This window comes from Perissodus microlepis, chromosome 20 (genome assembly GCF_051167445.1).
Source record: "Perissodus microlepis isolate ML-2025 ecotype Zambia chromosome 20, ASM5116744v1, whole genome shotgun sequence".
Lineage (NCBI taxonomy): Eukaryota > Metazoa > Chordata > Actinopteri > Cichliformes > Cichlidae > Perissodus > Perissodus microlepis.
In genome coordinates this window covers 14,097,450-14,117,623 of record NC_140480.1, presented here as the reverse complement: position 1 = coordinate 14,117,623, position 20,174 = coordinate 14,097,450, and the positions used below count along the sequence as shown (strand labels likewise).

The 20,174-nt window shown below is 40.7% G+C and overlaps 1 protein-coding gene across 4 annotated transcripts; it reads right to left on the bottom strand.

Moving 5' to 3' along the window:
* Positions 1–5: 5 nt before the first annotated feature.
* Positions 6–19,235, bottom strand: LOC146364262 (carbohydrate sulfotransferase 11-like). 4 transcript variants are annotated; one of them, XM_084915990.1, is made up of 4 exons: positions 18,703–19,235; positions 3,533–3,612; positions 2,964–3,128; positions 6–2,842 (listed from the first exon to the last, which is right to left on the bottom strand). In XM_084915990.1, exons 1-4 carry the CDS (start codon positions 18,794–18,796, stop codon positions 2,162–2,164), a joined length of 1,020 nt encoding a protein of 339 aa, XP_084772116.1. In that variant the 5' UTR covers positions 18,797–19,235; the 3' UTR covers positions 6–2,161. The 4 variants fall into 4 exon arrangements, with proteins under 4 accessions (XP_084772116.1, XP_084772118.1, XP_084772117.1 ...); XM_084915992.1 differs by having other exon boundaries at positions 2,964–3,125; XM_084915991.1 differs by having other exon boundaries at positions 3,533–3,609.
* Between the last annotated feature and the right edge of the window lie 939 nt (positions 19,236–20,174).

Sequence of the window (20,174 nt, the reverse complement as noted above, 5' to 3'; positions counted from 1 at the left end):
CACAGTGCTGTCATTGTGGGTTTATATTTTTTTTAAAACTTCAAGGTAACCAGTCATTCACTATCACATCAGCAAGTGCACTTCAGTTATCAGATTCACAGCTTGGTGTCACAAGTGCATGAGAGATTCTTTCAGATTGTGCTCTGTCTGCCGTTTCACAATGACTCACCATGACAAAGATCTGACTCAAAGAACATTTCTACAGAAAATGGTTTCTTTGGCTAGCTGTGTCCCACACAGCAGCGTCAGGGCATCTGAGATGAAAACTTAGCAGATTCTAAATTAAAAGGTGAAACATACATTTTGTGCAGTAGATCATAAAACAGAAGAAAAAAATAAAGTGTGTAATCAGGTTTTGCCAAGTTGCAGCTTCTTACAAATTACGACTTAAATTACAAACTGCTATGCAGGAAAGCATTGGAAAGGAACACCCTGTAATCCATGGCTGGAATAGAAAAATAAAATATGGCACAAAATTAAGGCTTGAATAAAGACACAGCTTTTAACACGTACTAATATTGCACTTTTCAAAGCGTAATTACAGGAAAATAATAAGAAAGGTTGGCACGTGTCTGACTAAATTAAACATACTTTATAAAAGAAACAGAAGGATGTGCAGATAAGAATAAACAGCCAAAGGTTCAGTGTACACTGAGCAAACCGTGGGTGTGTTTTTTATGGAAACGTTCGCATCTGTTGTTTTGAGATCATGTCTCAAATATCTACAAAGACTAAGTAATCCCAGCTCTTAATCTTGATAAACTGTGTAGCACTGAGATATTCAGATTATTGTAAGGAATCAAAGCACTGTTTGGTTTGATTTCAGTTTATTCGTCTAAGAGAGATCCAAATCTCTTATCTTGTGCCCAATTATTGTTGGTTAAAGGCACCTTGAAATGCCTTTGGGAGTTATTTTTAAAGCGTAATCTAATCTTCCTTTAATTTAAGTGGACGCTGGGATATAAAAAGATATGTATGATACAAACTGTCTCTCACTTATAGTGCTTGCAAGGAAATATCTGAGGTAATATGAATTTTAAACAAGTTATTTTTATCTTTGGCAAATATTTCAAGTCCATCTTAAATGCATATTTTGTCTTCAAAGAGTTAATGAAGGTCAAACAGTGTATTGATCATATTTACTGAACGAGGCCTGTTCGGTGACCGTAGTTGGATTAAACCTTGGTGTGCTTGCCTACAGCCCAACAAGGGGAGCTCTGACCAGGGCTAGTCCTGGGCTGGACGCAGCCCTGACCACAGCTATGTGGTTGTTTGTTCAGCCTACCTGCTCAGAGCTAAATACAGGCACACGATAGATGAGGGACGGCAACACACTTTTACTGGAATGAGGGAGCGTCTGCGACTGGAAATCACTCTGGGATCTGTGGGAGCCGGTGTGAACGAGAGCTGCGAGATTTGTGCACTTTTAAAGCAGGAGGCTGATGTGGTACGCTCTGACGGTTTTCTGTTATAGCATCGGTTAATGTGCAAAAGCTGACACGGCAAAAAGATATTGACTCTGAAAGAGAAAAGCTTTTTGTTCTTTAAGAAAAGAAAATCATTTCCTCTGGGGAAAAAAATGAGCCTGACATCCTTGCTTTCCAAAACAATAAATACTGACATAAATAAAGGCCTTCCTAAGAGACGGCAACACTGTGCTCAGTTTCACAGTCAGCACATTTACCTGTGAGAAGAGAACCTGCTCCTCTCAAGTTTCATTTCTGGCTCACTACCTCTCAGAAGATGCAAAAACAAAGAAAATAAATCTGTAGTGAGAGCTGCAGAAAAATGCTGATGAGGCACATTTAACCAGCTCTACAACACTCAAACTAAAGTCAAAGCAAGGCTTGCTAAATTTGATGAAGCAAAACTTTGGCAAGAAATTGCAACAAACACAAAAAGGATCTGTTTGTAAAGAGATGATGTGTCACCTGCAGTCTGCTGTGCTAAAGACAAACTCCATCCTCACTCAGTAGATCACAGCATCTGTCTTCTTCTTAGGCAGTTTTTAGTTTCACTTACTGAAACCAGAAAATCCAGCCACTCTCCACAGCCGTTAACTGTTTTCCTTGGAGAGTCCCAGTGTCAAGTCTCTGCTTGTGGTGGACCACTCCGAGGCAGGGAGCGACACAAAAGTGCCTGAAAGGACAAGTGATGCTCATCAAGTCCTGAGATACTCTGGTGTGGAGTAGTTGAAGAGCATGAAGTCCATGCGATACAGGTTGAACAGTTTTTTCTGATAGAAAGGACTGATGTGCTTAAAGTAACGCCCCGCCATGTGGCCGTCTGTCCTGGTCGTCTTGCCGGACGTTGGAAATTGAAGCGTCCCCTCCACTCCAGCCAATCTGAGCACGGCCTGAGCATCGGGCTCCAGAGTCTCGTATTTCCCCACCACGTCGTAGTGGATCAGGCAGGGGTGGCAGAGGGAGTGCACCCGCTCCCAGTGCTCGTTGAAAGGTTCCTCCCGTTGCGTCCGAGGGTCCACAAGATACTGGACAAACTCAGGGAAAGTCACATCATCTCCTTTCTCGAGGGCTTCCGGCTTGGCGTTGGGCCTGTGCCGGCGGATGATTTTGGTTCCATAGCGTTTGTGGAAGGCAGTGTTGTACCTGCGCGTGAATTTGTTTCTGTACGCTGACACCAGCCGCTCAAAGGGCTCCCGCACAAAGATGAACTTGAGGTAGCTGCGAAGGCGCTGGTTGATCTCCACGACCGAGAACTCCGAAAGCGTGCGGAGGTTACCTGCGACGTGGGCCTCATTAGCGGGGATGGCGAGGGGGTCGGTGTAGCGGCCGTCGCTGGTGAGGACCATGAGGACACGCTTCCAGTTAGTGCAGGCTACCTGCAAGTCAGAAAAGGAAACACCTGTGAAATAAAAACATGCACCTGTCTCCCTCTACCATCATCCATTCCTCTCACATTCTCTCAAACCTCTTTCATTTCATCTGTACGTGCTTACCAACCTTGGGTACATAGCAGTAAATAAGGCCGTGCTTGTCGTCAACAATGAGGTGTTTGAGATCCTCGGGCGAGAGCACGCGGCGCTTCCTCGTGTGGCTCAGACATGCCTGCTCCAGCAGCTCCCTGCGGCCTTGGAGGGACTTGTGAGCTGCCAACAGCTCCAGCTGCTTGTGATGAGGACGATGCAGAGAGAGAAAGAGAGGCACAAACAACTTTCAACAAAAGCCTTTTAAAAACTGCTGAAGGCCAGCTGTCAGTACAGAGTTTAACTCCTTCAAGGATTTTTGAATGTTTGAATGTTAATAAGCAGCTTGATACAAATTTAAAGTGTTTTAACTAAATGCAGCATCTCGTCAGAGACTGGAAGCCTGAGCCCAAGTGTTCATTTTGCATTATGTTTAATACTAAAGTGTGTTAAGTACTGAGCTTTAGATGTTGCAGTTGGTACAGTCTGTACAGTGAAAGTGAAACTTGCTACCTACTAGCTGTAGCCCTCAAGTCACACTATGTGTGTGCGATTGTGTGTGTGTGCGTGTGTGTGTGGTGGGACAATATGTGCCATTGTTCTCACCTGGTCTCCATTATAAAGTGTCTGCAGTGGACTTGTCCTGCTTTTCCCTGGTCTGGTGACAGCCTTCAAAGCAGCTTCTGCTTTTAAACAACAAACGCGTTTTACTAAAATGGACACTGAAACCTCTGAGACGTGAAGTGGACAAAACTGATCATCTCGCTGATCACATGCTCCACATAAAACGAGCGCCTCTGCTCCCAGGTCTGAAAAGTGACAGTAATTCAGTGGTGCCTTAAACCTGCACTAAATAATATTCAGCATTGGGGAAACTCATTTGGGGGCAAAACAAAGAATGACTGTGTAGAAGTGTATGTGGAAACAACCTGTGAAAGCTCTCTTTTGGGTGATCTGAGTAAAGTATTTCCTGACTGAATTTTAATGGAGGACGTTCATTTCTGCCTCTGCAGAGTCACAAAGGAGGACAAAGCAGTGAGCGCTTCAAAGCATTAACGGCTATGAGTACTGAAAAGTGCGTTAATGTTGCTTAACACTCCCCAAGGCTGTGGTCTCCCCTAGCTCCACCACGCAACAAAAATTGTCCAAATAAGCAATGAAGCCTAGAAAAAATGCCAAAGCCTTTGATTATAAACTCCAAACTCACCATACTCTGATAAATGCACTGGAACGAACCCAATCCATGAAGTTCCTGCCCCATAACCCACAGGACCCGCTCTGCACCACAGGACACCTCCAGAGGTCCTGCATTCATTCTGATGGATCAGAGGTGTTCTGCAGCAAGTCTGCTGCATGGTGTGTCATATATCCATAACCACTGATTTAAGTGTAACCACTTCACTGTTATTTTTTCAAAATTCAGTCTGCATGTAGGTGACTAATGAGAAACAGCGTCTCATATATTTGCACAAGATTAAATTTCGCTGTAAAGATGTCCAAATGGAGTTACGGACAGAGCCAACTTTCCACCCATCTGCTGGTCCTGTTCAGTCATGACGTGATCTCCCACCATTCATTTATACTGTAGATTCTATAAAACTCCAACACCTACATTATCAACGCATCTCTTTTAGCCTCTCTTTGCTTTAAGAAGACCTTTACCTGCTCACAAACGCACACAACAGTTAGCTGTGGACGCGAATGATGTTAGGCTGAACTGGACGATCTGCGAGAGTCTAGATACTTGTGCCCTTCCTCCTTCTTCAGCCTCTGTAAACACATCTGTCTTCTTCTTCCATTCCTCTATGCCACCCTCCACACCCCCCTCCCTGCGAACACAGTGTTAGTGTTTAGGTCTGCAGCTAATGGCACTAACGTGAGAACAGAAATTTGTTTTGCACATGTGGCTAAATGATGCAGAGGGCTGCTTTATATCAGGCACAACGCCAGAGTAAGACAGAGGTAAGTAGATGTGGGAAGTGTGCTTTATGCAGTTTAGCATTTTGGGGGGAGGGGTGTCTCCATACCATCATATGGAAAGAATATTAACCAGCAAGGTGAATGGCTATGCTGTAAGTATGGAATCCAGATGGAGACGGAGGCCATTTCTCTCCTACTGTGTCTCTTCTTTTCTACTGAACTACATCAAACAAATAAAATCGAACCCCTGCTGTTCTGAAATGTTTAAAAACCCATCAGCTGTGCATTCTGGTCTGACAAAAACACGATTGACACAAAGCTGTAAATCACAACTGCTTCCTTCCATTTTGAGGAAGAAGCAAACACAAAAAGGAGAACAAATGGTGACAGAGCAAATGTGTAATGTGCACTCACACAACAAGAAGACAGCGTATCTCAGCTCAAGGCAGGCAGAGGCTGTGGAGACACAACCTCTGCCTGGGCTACAGCCTCTCTGCGTGAGCTCACATGAACCATCAAAATCCTCCACTTCCTCTGGGTAATCTGTGCCACATCATCAGCAACACGCACAGATAGACATCAAGTCTTCCTGGATACATAACGAAAATCCACACCAGGCCAAAAGAAAGAACATGCCATTTCTGATATGATTTTGTCTAAACCAGTAAAGATGTTTTTTGTCAGCACTCAGGCTAAAAGTCACACTAACTGCAAAGTGGCATCCTGTAGATGTGAAACACTAAGGCTTTAAAATAAGACGGCAACTTCGAGAGATTTCTAATTAAAATACATAAGGCATGTGAGCCCTCAGTCTACAGCACAGGTCCACAATTATTAAGCAGATAAGCCTTTAGCAAACCCAGGACACTTCCTCAGGAAGCTGGAAAGTAGGTCAAGAGACACTTGTGGAGGGTTTGTTAATAGTTTACTGTCTGTTTTGAGCATAAACACTACATGGACATGAAATGTTTGGGTTTTCTATCCATGCCAAAGTCACGAGGAAAGCTCAGGAAATGGCAAATATAGGCCACAATCCAATGTCAACAACTGGATCATCAGCTCCACTCAATACATGACACAAGTGTCTGAGGAGATGCACTCAGTGAGACTGAAAGCAGGGAAAGGGGAAACTAGCATGGCCATAAATGGCAGTAGTATGCAATAGGCACTCTCAAGCCTACACTCTGTTGCTGACACAGACACAGTCACTGTCTGATGATGAAATTTATGTCACACAAGCCCAAGTGGACTCGCGGATGTGGAAACTAAAAACCCACTTCACACTGTGCTGAAGTGAGACAACAGCAAATAACTCAGTTAAATAATGTTAATATGTGTTTTATTATTTTAATAAAACACACATGACCTTTTATATCACCTTTTTTAGATCACCTTTTTATAATAATTTTGTATTTATTTAAAAATGTTAGACAATCAACATTCAGTGGACTCTGACGCTGCCTTACACACACCTGAATGATTACTGGTCTCAGAGCAAGGAGCATAGCTATTAGGGCTGCCACGAGTAGTCGACTAGTCACGATTACGTCGACTATCAAAATCGTCGACGACTGATTTAATAGTCGATGTGTCGTTTGAAGCTTTGTAAGATCCCAAAAGACGCAGGAATAAGTAGTAGGATTTAAGAGTGTAATAACGGACTGAAACAGAAGATGGCAGCACTGCATGTACAAGGATGCCAGCTGCCGTTAAACCCTGAAGAAGAAGTAGCTCTGTCCCACAATTCATAGCGCGGCCCAGCTCAGTTTCCAACAACGGCAGCAGCTAGTTAGTTTTAATGTTACTGTTATTATTCTTTCTGGGTCACAAAATAAACGTTTAACATATTTTCAGGCGAGAATGTAGCTGTGTAAACCTCAAATATCTGCTCAGTTTATCAAGACACCACATATTTTCAAAAGCGCTCCGACGTTTTCGGAGACGTCTGTTACCCACTAGCTCGATAGTTAGCCGGGGCAAGGCTCACTAGAGCCCGTGAGAACACCGGACTCCCGGCAAATCGTTTTCAAACCCACCGCCGTCTTTCGCTACTCAGGTTAAACATGATATATAAGTCATTTAGATAACTTAAAAATGTTATTGTTTGGCTTCTTTAATATTTTATTTGTTCCTGAGTAAATCGGTTTGGCTGAGATTAAAGTTATAGTTTTTACACAGCTGAATAAACGTCAAGCAGACAACTGATTATCAGAAGTGTGAGATGCTCGAGAATATACTCCGGTGTCCTGTTATATTTTAGATAGCAGGGAGTTTATTAAACTTCACCGAAACAATCTGCAAATTTCATTAAAATTTAACAAACTATCATCTTGTCTTTATTTTTAGTTAGCACATACCTTAAACACTTAAAGCTGTAAGCTAATGATAGTTATATAAGAGCAGATGCATGCTGGTGCAATAAGCTGTACTTTTACGTCCAATGGATGCATGATCTGATTAGTCGACTAATCGCAAAAATAATCGGTGACTAGTCGACTATCAAAATAATCGTTTGTGGCAGCCCTAATAGCTATTATAGTTTAACACTAGTATTAGATCACTGCTCACATATCTACTCAGAAAAACACACTTAGCAGATATCCACAGTCAAGGTATCACTATCATGGCAGAACTGGAAATGTCAGATATTTGAATATCAAATTATAAAACTTTTAGCTGGGCTACAGGCTGTGAGTCAGTCAGTCAGTGTTGAATGTTTAAAGAGCTACTCGATGGATAATCGTGACATGTTGTATAAATCATTGTGGATCCCAGAAATCTATTCACCAGTCTGTCAAACACAGGACTCTGGCTGTTATTTATTTCCTCTTTGTGCCAAGGACGCATTTGTTTCTTTATTCTTTTTCTATTATTAAGACAGACTCTTAATATTCACTGACTGCCAAATTGATGTGAACAGATAAACCCCGGTCACTGCTATCTCTGCAGCCAAAAAATATCATTTCCCTCAATACATTAGTTTGTTTTTGTGGTTTGCAGCTGATAAGGACAGTTGCAATATCTAAGTCAAGTTTGTAGTCAACATGACACACACTTTACTTGCATAACTTCTAAATATGGGTGTATACGGTCCACTGGTGTGTATTACCAATACAAATGGCTCTAAATTGTTCAATCACGAATTCCTCTATCAGGCCAACTTTTCTGATATTTTATAATACATCACATGACCACGAATACATCTGTGGTTACTATGCTCTGATCATTGTGAAGCTTAGTTTCTTTTTTTCTTTTTTTATGTGTATGTGTGTGTAGAGTGTTCTATCACACTCCACCAGAAAACCACCACTTCCTCTCATATCAGGAAGTGACAACATACCCATAGCTGAAGAGGAGCAGAAGAGGCCCCAGTCTCATTACATGCAAAAAGCCCTTGTGGGACTTGGAATAACAGCTGTTTTGTCCCCACTCTACAAAGGCAAATCACAGCCCTGCTTTACTGGCAAAGAAGCTGCTTCCCCTTTTGGAAACCTCTTCACCTCTATGATCATAATGCATACAAGGCACAGAAAATTATGCTGCATCACTTGTACTGCATGGGTGTATAATTCAGCTTAATTGCACTTCGAAAGAAGGCCTATCTTTATTAGTTTCCATGAGCTGTAAGAAAGAGGAAATGTAATGTATTTTATGTGAAGTAAATAAAAGTCTGGCTCACCAGCAGCTGACAAAGGCATGGAAGACTACAGCATTATCAAGACTAACGTGTCACCAGGCAGAGCCCGATTCACGGTGTCACAACATTCATGTGCTACAGACTGTTGGTGATTACACAAATTAGATCTGGTAGTTTTACAATAAGTGACACTAGCGAGCTGGCAGCCGCTTTCCATTTTACTCTTATTCTTCTTACTTTTACTTGCATACCTCTTACAAACATTCAGCAGATGCACTGACTAACCAGTTCCTGTAAGTCATCACATCCTTTTTCACCTGAAAAACCTGAAAAATCTGATGTCAGACTTGAGGTTCGCTTGAAATTTATCTTCTCTGAAACAACATGTAGCGTGTAATGAACTGATCTATCTGAGACATCACTGCAGCTAACAGTCTGTCGATGCAGCCATCTGCCTTTATTGTTTCTACACCTCTGCCCATCTGTGTTTCAGCACGGTTCATTCAAAAGTCTTTTTTACGTTCCAGTAATTTCAGTGAAACCTCACATCGTTCGACATCCAACTCCAGCAACCATCAGCTCGGCTTTGTCAGTATTCTTACACAAGAAGAAGCTGAACACGTCTGATTCATAATTACAGAGCAGCACAGTTGTGTAAAACATGTCAGATAAAGTGAGGCATACTTCAGTACAGCTCCAGTTTGAACTAATTTTCTGCCTCCTGGTGCAACTGTTGAGAAAATGTTCACACGCTAAGATGACATTGTGTTTTTTATGAACTCGAACAGTTCATAAAAAACACAATTTAAGGTTTGGGTATACGCACTGCTGCCACAAACAGAATCCAATCCTGTGTGAACCTCTGCAATATGACCAGTGCACTCCGGTCTCTTACACAGATCTAAATGTTACAAACACATCAGCGCTAAAAAGCTAAAAACGTGGCACCAATGCTATTTTTGCAGTTTAAGCTGACTATAAATAACTTCATCTTTATGTACTTAAGACACTAGCCTTATTAACCATATTAACACCTTTTACATTGCAATACTAACACAGTACAAACTGCCGACAGGTGTAGCACATGGTGTGATGTGCTCTCTAATGAGCTGTTGGCTCTGTTGGAGACCTTAAAGACATCACTTGTTGCGTCACAGCAGCTGCACTGTTATCAGTGTCAGTGGCTAGTGATAAGTGGTGGTGTGCACACATGCAAATGAAGACTGTACTTAGTTTATTGGATTAAGCTACATGTATGAATAGATATGCACAGGTTGTGTCTGTATATGTGTTTAATGACAAAGGTTTACAGTGGTTGTCTACAATATGTTTAGGTGAAAAACAATCCCCACAGTCTGTGCATGGGTGAGATGACAGAGTGGGCCCTGATGATGCTGTTTAGAGCTTTGATGTGGAATCCATCACTGTCACAAGACCCAGAGAGGATTCGGCCTGTGTGGAGCATCAATGATGGCTGTCAAAACAGCCTTCAAAACTCTGTCATTCATGGCTGACAGTTTGCTTTTTCACATTCGGTGAATTCAGTTTCCTGTGTGTGGTGGCAGCTATAACAGTCCACTCCAGACTTAAAACGTAAATCAGAACAGCTCATATTGTTCAGATGCCACGGGCACATCACTGTTGAGCAGACAGTTTGCTATTGTTTCCCATAGCTAGGGAACACAGACACAGAGGCTTTACCACCCTACAGCAGGCAAAGTTGCATACAGCTGTCCAGCAAATGAAGTGGAATAAAACTGGCGAGGGTGAACACAGAGCAAACAGCACCGTGAGCGGAGAAAATATTCATGTTCAGAAATGGTGATTCTAGCAAATCCCATGACAAAAAATCAAAACCCTATATTAACTATGGCAGGACGACTGACTTGGCCACACAAAATGATGCTTTGCATCTTTTAATTGGACCAAACTGTAAATTTTACGCTGATGAAAGAAAATGGTTTCCTGTGTCAAACTGAAAGAGCACAAAACCTTTTAAATTAGCGCAGCCACAGAAGCAGTTCAAAGCACTTTTAAAGGTGACACATGTGCTCCTGGTTTGACAACACACACGTTTAGATGCTCAAAGGACACTCGCATAGTGATACTGAGGCAGCTTAGCTGGGTCAGAGCAGCCACATGAAAGAAGAACGAGTGGCAAAAGATTCAATTCTATTTTTGTACAAACAGTGATGTGTTTGATCAAAAAGACTGGGTGGAAACAGGTTACGTCAGGGAAATTTCAACAGTGTCACAAATCTTTTTGTTTGACTTTTGGGGGAGAGCTAACAGTAAAATGTAAGTGGGAATGGTAATGTTGCTTCTGGAACCAATCAAACCAATTTACTGTTCACACTTTAAAGTGGAATGATGAATATAGACTTCCTCTGCCTAACAGATCTTGGTGAGATTGCTCACTGAGTGATATTCCAGACCGTGTATGTTAGCACAAGTATTTCAAATTCAATTCTGGATTCAACAGGGAGTCAATGAAGAGAAGAAATATGAGATATATGATCTCTTTCTACTCCCTGTCCGTACTCTCACTGCTCCATTCTGGATCAACTGAAGGCTTTTTCAGAAACTTTTAGACCAACCTGATAACAATAGCAAAGTAATGAATGTAGGAACAAGCATCACTCTGAGAGAGGATGTTTCTAAAAGTGACCCCAAGGTTCCTAACAGTTTTACTAGAGGCCAACCCAATGCAATCTAGAGTAAGTATCTTAAATATTGCTTATTTTCTTTAAAAATTATATCATATTAAATTTTGTGTCCCTTCATATTAATCACCTGGTTGTCCAAGCATCCCCCTGCAGTGGTTGCATGGACACTGTATGTTGTCAATCTAAACTGCCTGACCATAGTTCACTGCTGATCAAGAATTAGACACACAATATATTCATTGATGTCAAAGGGTCAGTCATAACATCAACACTAAGCCTCTTGTAATATACATCACAATCTCATTTCAGTCAAATTCCTAACTAAGTGAGCATTTAATGGCGTAACACATGACATGACTTGGGTAAATGAGTTCATAAGACCACTCTGGACAGGACTTTGTGTTACTTTCTTAAACTCCCAACCGAGGGTGTTGTTTTAGGAAGTCAGACAATAGAACCACAACAATTATATGCACCATGCTTCCTGTCGCTGCTGGGACTACTGTACTGTACTTTCTTGAGTCATGTGGTTGGAACAGAGTTGGAAATAAGTCTTTGGGTTGACAAACACAAGACAGAGCACTGGAGGAGCAGTCGACAGCAGCACATGTGCTAATGTTTGGGCTGCTGCATACTGGTTCATCAGGAGTGTGAGCGAGACAAAAGACAAAATGACAACCGAAAATGTGAACGAAAACTCTAGCCATAGTGTTATCGAACATTACACCCCAGCGGGCTCAAAAGGAACCTGATGAGGACTTTGAGTGTTTAGATAATGTACAAGTCACACAACTGACCCATGCATGAGTGTCACCGCCCACTTCACTGAGACTATACTGCCTTTCATGAGCCCTCAATAGATTCTCCCATGGAGAATTCAGCAAATATGTCACTTTGGTTTATGTTCACCTTATGGAAATTGTCCTGAGGATACTGCAGAAAATTATCAATGTTTTTTAATTTGTGGGATTATTTCCCAACAATTTAAAACAGTTTGACTGCAGTTCACAGGCAGTTTTTGTAATAATTGAAGTTTTTGCCAGAATTTGCCAGAATTTAGATTTTAGTTCATTATACGTACCCATGGTATTTATTTACATTTTCTTGTCCAGTGTTATAGTACATTTATCATGTTCAGCTTCTGATAGAAAATATTTAAACCAAGATTCACCTTATATTTTCCTAATCCCACTTAGGAGTCAAAAATGAAGCGTCAGGTTTGTCAGATGTAGTGATTTTAGTGATTCAATCTTCATCATGATACAAATGTATAGTACTGACTGAAATGACAAAAAAAAATGATGACTTTTATCCATATCGCTCAGACCTGCCAATAATCTTGTATGCAGCTGTAGAGATCAAGTATTATTTTTGTACTGGGATGACAAAGTGTTACAGAATTCAAAAGGCTGTGAATGTGACGAAAACACCACAGTGAAGCAACACCAACCACACACAACTGTCCACACTGTTTGACACTGATTACCCAATCCTTCACCAACAGTCACACTCTATTATTGGAAGTGATTTCCACTGCAGCTAAGACCTGGTTACTCCCACAAGGAAGTCTGTCACTTGTAAGTCTTGGTTTTATTAGGGCACCATCCAGATCCAGCTTTGGTTTGATATGATAACCTTGGCTTAAGGTAACAAATGTATCTGCCTTTTGCTGTGATAAATGAATCAGTCTTTTGTGTGTAAGGCAGCATCAGACTTGACTTAAAAATTAATTTCCTAACTTGATAAAACTAGAAAAGCAAATAAATCCGACAGCATCAATTTCTGGAACTTGAATTTATTAATAAGATAATAAATGACAAAAGGACAACAACAAATATATTACAAATAGTCTTTTCGCAACTCTGTTAGACTGGCTGCCTTTTACTTTCATTTTCTTTTTTCATCTTGTTTTTTTTCTTTGTTCTGAGTACACCTCATTTCACCTCTCCTCTCACACATGCCACATGTGGAGGGGACCTCACAGAGACAGATGTAGTGAAACAATGTTAGTTAAGTTGGTGGCAACAGGTTATGTAAGCAAACTAAAAACCTGCAAACAAACAACATAAGAATAGTGAGACCATCAAGATCAAGATCAAGCATCATTATCAGAACTCATTTGATCTCAGTTTTTGGTTAAATTAAACACTTCAGCAAACAGAACCTGGTGATCAAGTCAGAGAGAAATTCCTCCAAAATGAAACTTTGCTGTTAGCTTCCTACAGGCTAAGACAACTCCCCAGCTAATTTAGGCACGCTGCTGCTGATGGGTGCCGCTGTGCTCCATCCGATCATCTTGTCACTAGCCGATGGGGCTGGGCCATATCATACCGTTCACGGTAATACCGGTGAATAATGTTGGGCAACAATAAGAAAATTAAATATTGCGATAGAATATGGGTAAAACGTGCATGCGCAGTGCCTTTGTTTTCATACGCACACGGCGGAAAAAGCATGGCGGCGACAGAGAATGAGAAGAGCGAAAGTGGATCGTTGAATGAAACGGATGAACCAGAATTGGTTTGTAAAAATGCTGCAACTTCAGTGGTGTGGAACTGGTTTAGCTTTCGTCCGTCAGATACACAACAAAGCACTATTTTTGGGAGAGCATGCTAGTGGGCCGTCGTTATTACCGTGTTTTTTGGAAAATATGGCACACTTAAAATCAATTCTTTGATTTTTCTGAAAATCGACAGTGCCCCTTATAATCCGATTTTATGTGGTACACGGCGCTCGAAATCTGTCAAATGTTTTAGTACGACTTTGCTAAGCTACGAAGCCGCACCGCTTGATGGATTGTCGGAGCATTACGGCTATCGCAGGCAGGAGCCTCGCGGAGTGATACGTACTGTGCTTCAACATAATATTACCGTATTGTGTGTGTATAACCTCTTTTTAAGTTTTGTGGATATTATACATGTTTATGCTGAGGATATGTCGGCCAATTTCCACTGGAAATGCCTTTTGGTTAAACTGTCAGCAAGGAATTTGCATTTGCACTGTTAAATTTTTATATAACTTTAATGCACATAAAAAACAGCTGCTTGTTTAAGTGAAAATACATTGATGGGTTTTTTTGTACTAATAAAGTTGTGGATTGTAAAGTATTTTGTCTAGTGTCAATTATATCGTCAGTTATATCGTTATCGCAAATTTTCAAATGTATATCGTGATAAATATTTTTGGTCATATCGCCCTGCTCTACTAGCCGATCACATTGTTGTCACTGATATCACAATCAGATGGGGACATCCAGATGTCAAATACAAGAAAGACTATCTAAGACTAAGTATCTCGTCAAAATGTGTGTTAAATGCTCCTGGTGTGTAAATGCATTTCCTGTGGCTATGGTCCAGAATTTTGTTTAGAACCAGCTGAAAACAAGTTGAAAGTCTATAATCATATACCATTATCGTTATCATATACCATTACAACTAAAAACTATAATCTATATAATAATCAGTGGCATATTGTCTCACGTTAAAACGCATGCCTGCAAGTGTTTTCAGAGCTGTGCTGTTATCAGCTGCTCCAAAAACGAAGGGAAAACGCAACAATAGTGAGGCTAAATACAGAAGCTCCTTGTTGGTTGTGTGGTTTGTTTCCTGACTGACATCCCACTTTTGCTCTATTATTGGTGATTTATTGATTTATTTCTGCAAAAGAATTCTTTCCAAGGTATCACACAGCAGCTACCATTTCAGAATGTAACATGTCAAACAGCCAGACAAACTGCATCTTTTCAGGAACTTTCAAACATCAAACAAATAAAACCTGGACAAAGAAAAGCACCTGCATTGTATTTTACACAGCTGTAGCAAATATCCCAAATACTTTAATAAAAGTGACCCCAAGGTTCCTCACAGCCGCTCCTGCGCTGACACAGGAGCGGTGAGTCCGGCGACCAGGCTGTTTCGTCTTTGCCGAAAGCACAGCATTGCAAATAAGAGCAGAACTTAAAGAATCAATCTCACCAGGCTAGTAACGATCCGATACCGATGACGACTTGGTGTCTATAAAATCGATATTTAGATCGATCCGCCTACCACTAGTGTAAAATGTATTAACACATCTAAATAGGTTTTTTGACTGGAGAAGAAGAGCATTATAGACAAGTTACAAATGAACCTTTGATAAATTATGGAATTAGTAATGTTAAAACGAAGAAGCTTTAAAAAAAATAAAATAAAACATAGCGCATACTGTAAAAGGCTGAACCGCTCACTACCTGCATTTTAAAATTGACATCATAGCTGGCTACAACAAAATAATAAATAAATTCAAAGAAATTATTGTAAAAACAGAAGAGTTAAAGTTTATCATTTTGTCCACATCTCCCGGCATCCAGCGTTCACACTGCTCAACCTCAGTTTTCAGCTCTTTACATCCTCAGCTCTGCTCTTCAAACCTGAAACCATCTGATTCTACTGTTCTATTCTCAATTTCACTCTTTATTTGCTTGGATTAGTTCTCCACACTCAGAACTCTATTGCTCCCAAACAGCCAAGTGGCTGGCCAGTGTATCTGCCACTGCTCAATATCCTATCTGCGACTCACACACTGCTAGCCCCTACTTTAATGATAACAGATGGCTAATGTGGCTAACAGGTAATTGCTAATAAACTGCTAATGTTAACGTGTGGCCAGGTTAAGCTTGCTAGGTTAAGCAGGTTAAGCTTGCTTAACCTGCTAAAATGGAAGCTTTACCTCTCTAAATTCCCCCTGCAGTACATGAACGTTAATTACTTCAGCTGTTAATGAAAAAAGAAGCCATGTGCAAGTCTGCCTGCAGTGGTTGCAATTTAATATTGTAATTGAATATTCATTTTAGTATCAAATTACTATTAATACATGAGTACTGATTCTTTTAAACCCTAGTACTGGGTGTATGTTACTTTGTGCTTGTGCTTCAGTACAGATAAACTCAGTTAGCTTTCTGTTAGCTGTTTACAATTGTTTGTGTTTCTTCTGCTGTCTTACCTCAATTATCCAACATTTTCACACAGTTGAACTCCCAATAAATCTGTTCTTCGATACATATTATTAAGTCACAAAACAGAACAACTTTGAAACATGGCAAATTAACTACGGGGCAAAGCTGCTAACATATTTAAGCTGTTTCCCAACCCGCTGCTACACATCTGAAGTCCAGATTTTTGTAACCATGACGTTGTCAAAAAAACTCTACATTCACAAGTAGAGAAACTTAAAAAGAAGAAGTACGATGATAACCTAACGCAGACTAAACACCTACACAACTGAGAAGGACAGTAAGGCACAGGTAAACTTATTCAAGGCAACAAGGTGGGGGGGGGAACTAAGGAAAGAAGGGTTGGCTGAGGTCAGCTTAACTCGACGCGACTCAACTTTAAGCATTTTCCATGAGCTGGTAGTACCTGGTACCAGGCACTTTGTTAGTAGTGCTCAACTGGGGATCCAAGTGATCTGAGCAGATATGAAAATGTGACGTCAACAGAATGCGTGCCACTGATTAGCTAGTCTCAATCAATGATTAAAGTCAGTGATGATGAGAGCATGTCCTTCACAAAAATCAAAGTCTGACAAAAAGCCACCAATGAGCAGCAGGTACCTTCACCTCGACGTCCTCCATTGTTTTGGCATTCGTGTCACATATAAATGACATCACTGGTATTTTGACCATGTTGCTATAACAACAACACACACATTAGGTGGTACTTTATTGTAATGGAAAATGTTGAGTTGAGCTGCATTATGTCAAGCCGAGAAGGTACCAGTGGAAAAGTCCTTATAGGGAACTAACCTTCATTTTTAACAGGGACACGCTGTACACTGAAAGGGAGACCAAGCACATACTGAAACAAAAAAACAACTATACACAGACAAGGAACTGAAATGGAAACCAGCACAAAGATAAAACTATTAACTGATCTGTCAGAAATCACGGGGATGATCCAGGACACCATGACACACGACTTTATGGTCAGTGTAACTGCACCAAAGCCACAATGGAAATCCCATTAACTGTCTGCAACATTTGTGTTAATCATCACATTTTCAGGTCTTAAATCCATTTTTTTCTCTACTTAAGCATCTGCAGGAAAAACAGTTCTTTAAGGTTACTCATCACAAAATCCTTCGTGACACCAGGGCTTATGGAACGAGTTCTGGATAGAACCACAGATCTGAACTATGGAAAAATGCAATACCTTATGAATATCTAAAGGGAGTAGGCTGAAAAGTATCTAAAGATGCTAAAGATTGTGCCCTGTTTCATTTCAGAAAAAAGTAAATTAAACAACGCTTGGATCTCGGTTTTTAAATTCACGCTAAGTAGATGTTCTGCTGACATCCAGTTAATTAGTCTTCTTTATTGTGGCTCCAACCTGCTTTTCATGTGGTTTTCATTTGCTACTAGCGGGTTCTAATGCAGCCAAGCCTCAATGGGTCAACCAGTAAGGGTATATAATCTGTAGATGGAAGGGGGAGGTCAATGAAAGTGCTTTAGTGTGCTGCTTGTGGAGTTGGCAATATGTGGTCTGTGTGTCTGCTACTGAAAGCTATAAAATGTGATTTCAAGGTTTTTTTGTTTTTTGTTTCAGGTGTGTGTTTTTTGATATTCAGGGGGGTGCATGTGATTATTTCTTTTGCCATTTCCTTAATACGTGCAGTGTTACCCTGGATACTGTTCAACAAAAACAAAAAACAAAAAATCCCCACACCGACTGATGGAAAATCCTCTTGCACAAAAATATCGCTTACAGCTGATTTGTCTGGTTTCTGTGCTCTGCTGCTTTTTCTCTCCTTGACAAACCAATTTAAATATTTGTTCTTCCTCTTCTCTAAGCGCATGTGCTGCTTCACTTCAGTATGCATGGCAAGGCACAAATCCATCATCTGGACATCTCTTTCACCCCCCTACTCCTCACCCTGGAGGTCTGCGGTCCTTTTTCTCTGTGCTGCCCAGCAAACAAAGGCAGAGGAGAGTAGAGGTAAAAGGAGGAGAGGAGAGTCACGGTGGAGGAATATGTGTGTGTATGTATGTATGTATATGTGTGTGTGTGGGGGGGGGTCTCTCTCTCCAAAGGCAGGGGGCTTTCAAACCCTTACACCTTTTCCATGTGAGCTTATTCACGCTTCATTATGCCACCGTTAAAGCTTCACAGTTTTGCAAAATTGCCTGCCAAGGATGCAGACTCTAGCAAGACCACAAAACCAAAAAGCACGAAGAGCTTTATAACTTGTATTTTCCTCGCTATTAATTAGTCATTCACTTGCCCTAAACCCTAAATCCAGTGTGTGTGCCTAATTATCTGTAGTTTCTTTCACTCGTTACACCAGCGTGTATTTTCCACGACAGCGAATGAGAAGAAGAGCTAGCTTAGCTAACGTCAATAAAGTGCGGACCCTCTGCTTTCTCCTTCCTTGTGATAACCACACAATATATCGAACACAGTTTTATTTGCCGTATTTAAATACATTTTTTTTTAAAAAAATGTTCGTTAAATAGTACCCCAATAGCGTGAGTGTAGCACTGTTTCCCCAGTGGGTGGAATATATATGTGTGGGCTTACCTGGTTTAGTGATGCTCTGAAAGTACAGCACGAGAACGAACAGCGAGCCGAGGCACGTCGCCAGAAACAGGCGTCCTCCCCGAGGCATCTTCATCCTGAAGCCCGGCTCTGCTGACGGAGCCTCCGACCCCTCGTCGCTGCCTCTACGCAGTTCATGCGAGACCGCCCGATGGCAGATACGAGACACTTGAAAGCGATATGGACCTATTCATTAATTACGTGAAGCAAACGCCCAACCAGAGAGAAACAACAGCGCAGTAATAAAGCCGTTAATTGTAACGTCACGGATATAAATCCACTTCGCTCTGGTCGCTACTTTAAAAAAACAAAAAAAACAAAACAACAACAACAATATTAATTATAATGGCACTTTAGATAACACTGGGAATAATGTCATGTTGATATTACAGTCCCCCCAAAAGTTATTAACAGTCCTGTTTCTTCTTAGCTCTATTTGCTACCCCCGCCCGTGGTGTGTAGAGTTTGTCGAAGCTACACAAACTTCTCCTCCGCCAAACTGGAGACCGGGCACCCTTGCCATGACGTCACACCCCCCTTCTCCTCACGCGTACTCTCCCACATCAATGCTGCATTCAGGGACAACAGGACAATTTGGTCATGATGAGGTTTTTTGAGTTAATGTAATGTAGTTATACTTGTCCCAGTATTGTGTATTGTATGAAAAGGAAGAAGTGTCATCCCACTGTTGTAAAAAAAAAAAAGGCAGGCAGAAAAAAGTACAGTCGCATTAAACTTTATATACTTTTTTTAATTAGCAGAATGTTTCTATTCGGCTTACGACCAGCATTTGAAGGCAACATCGCACTACAGCCATGGCATGTCCTGTCTTTGACTACAACTAGTGTATAAATGGCAACAGTTCAATGAAGTATTTGGATAAAACAAGTAAAGCTTCAATGGGCTTTTTAGCAAAATAAAAAATCACTAAACTTACATAAATAAAAGAATACGTAAATGCTCAGATTTAATAAACATACAAAACAGATAGTGAAGAGGCTGAGTTGTATTTTGCCATCACTTCACCAGGAATAACAACTCATGTATTAAAAATACATGGAATACATGAATGTGTTATTAACTTCCTTGTAATTATTTCTTTTTTTTAATCCTCTTCTTAAACCTCAAGATTTGAATATCTAGAGTTCCATAAATTGCAATTTTTGCACCAGGTTTTTTTTTTTTCACACTCTAGTTAAACTTCCCTTCTGAACATACACATACTTTTTAACTGTCAGGCCTCGGGGAAGTTACTGAGTTCTAGTACTGCTTCAAATGTCATGTACAGTGTGTTGTTGTTACAAGTTTTACAGGGGATATATTTTAAGTTAGTTACCAAAGAATGGAGATAAAATCATCAAAAGAGAAAATAGAAACTGGGCTTGAGTCCACTAAACGAAACAGATTTTTATCAAAAGCATCCCTACAGAACGCTCATTTTCATTCCTGAACAA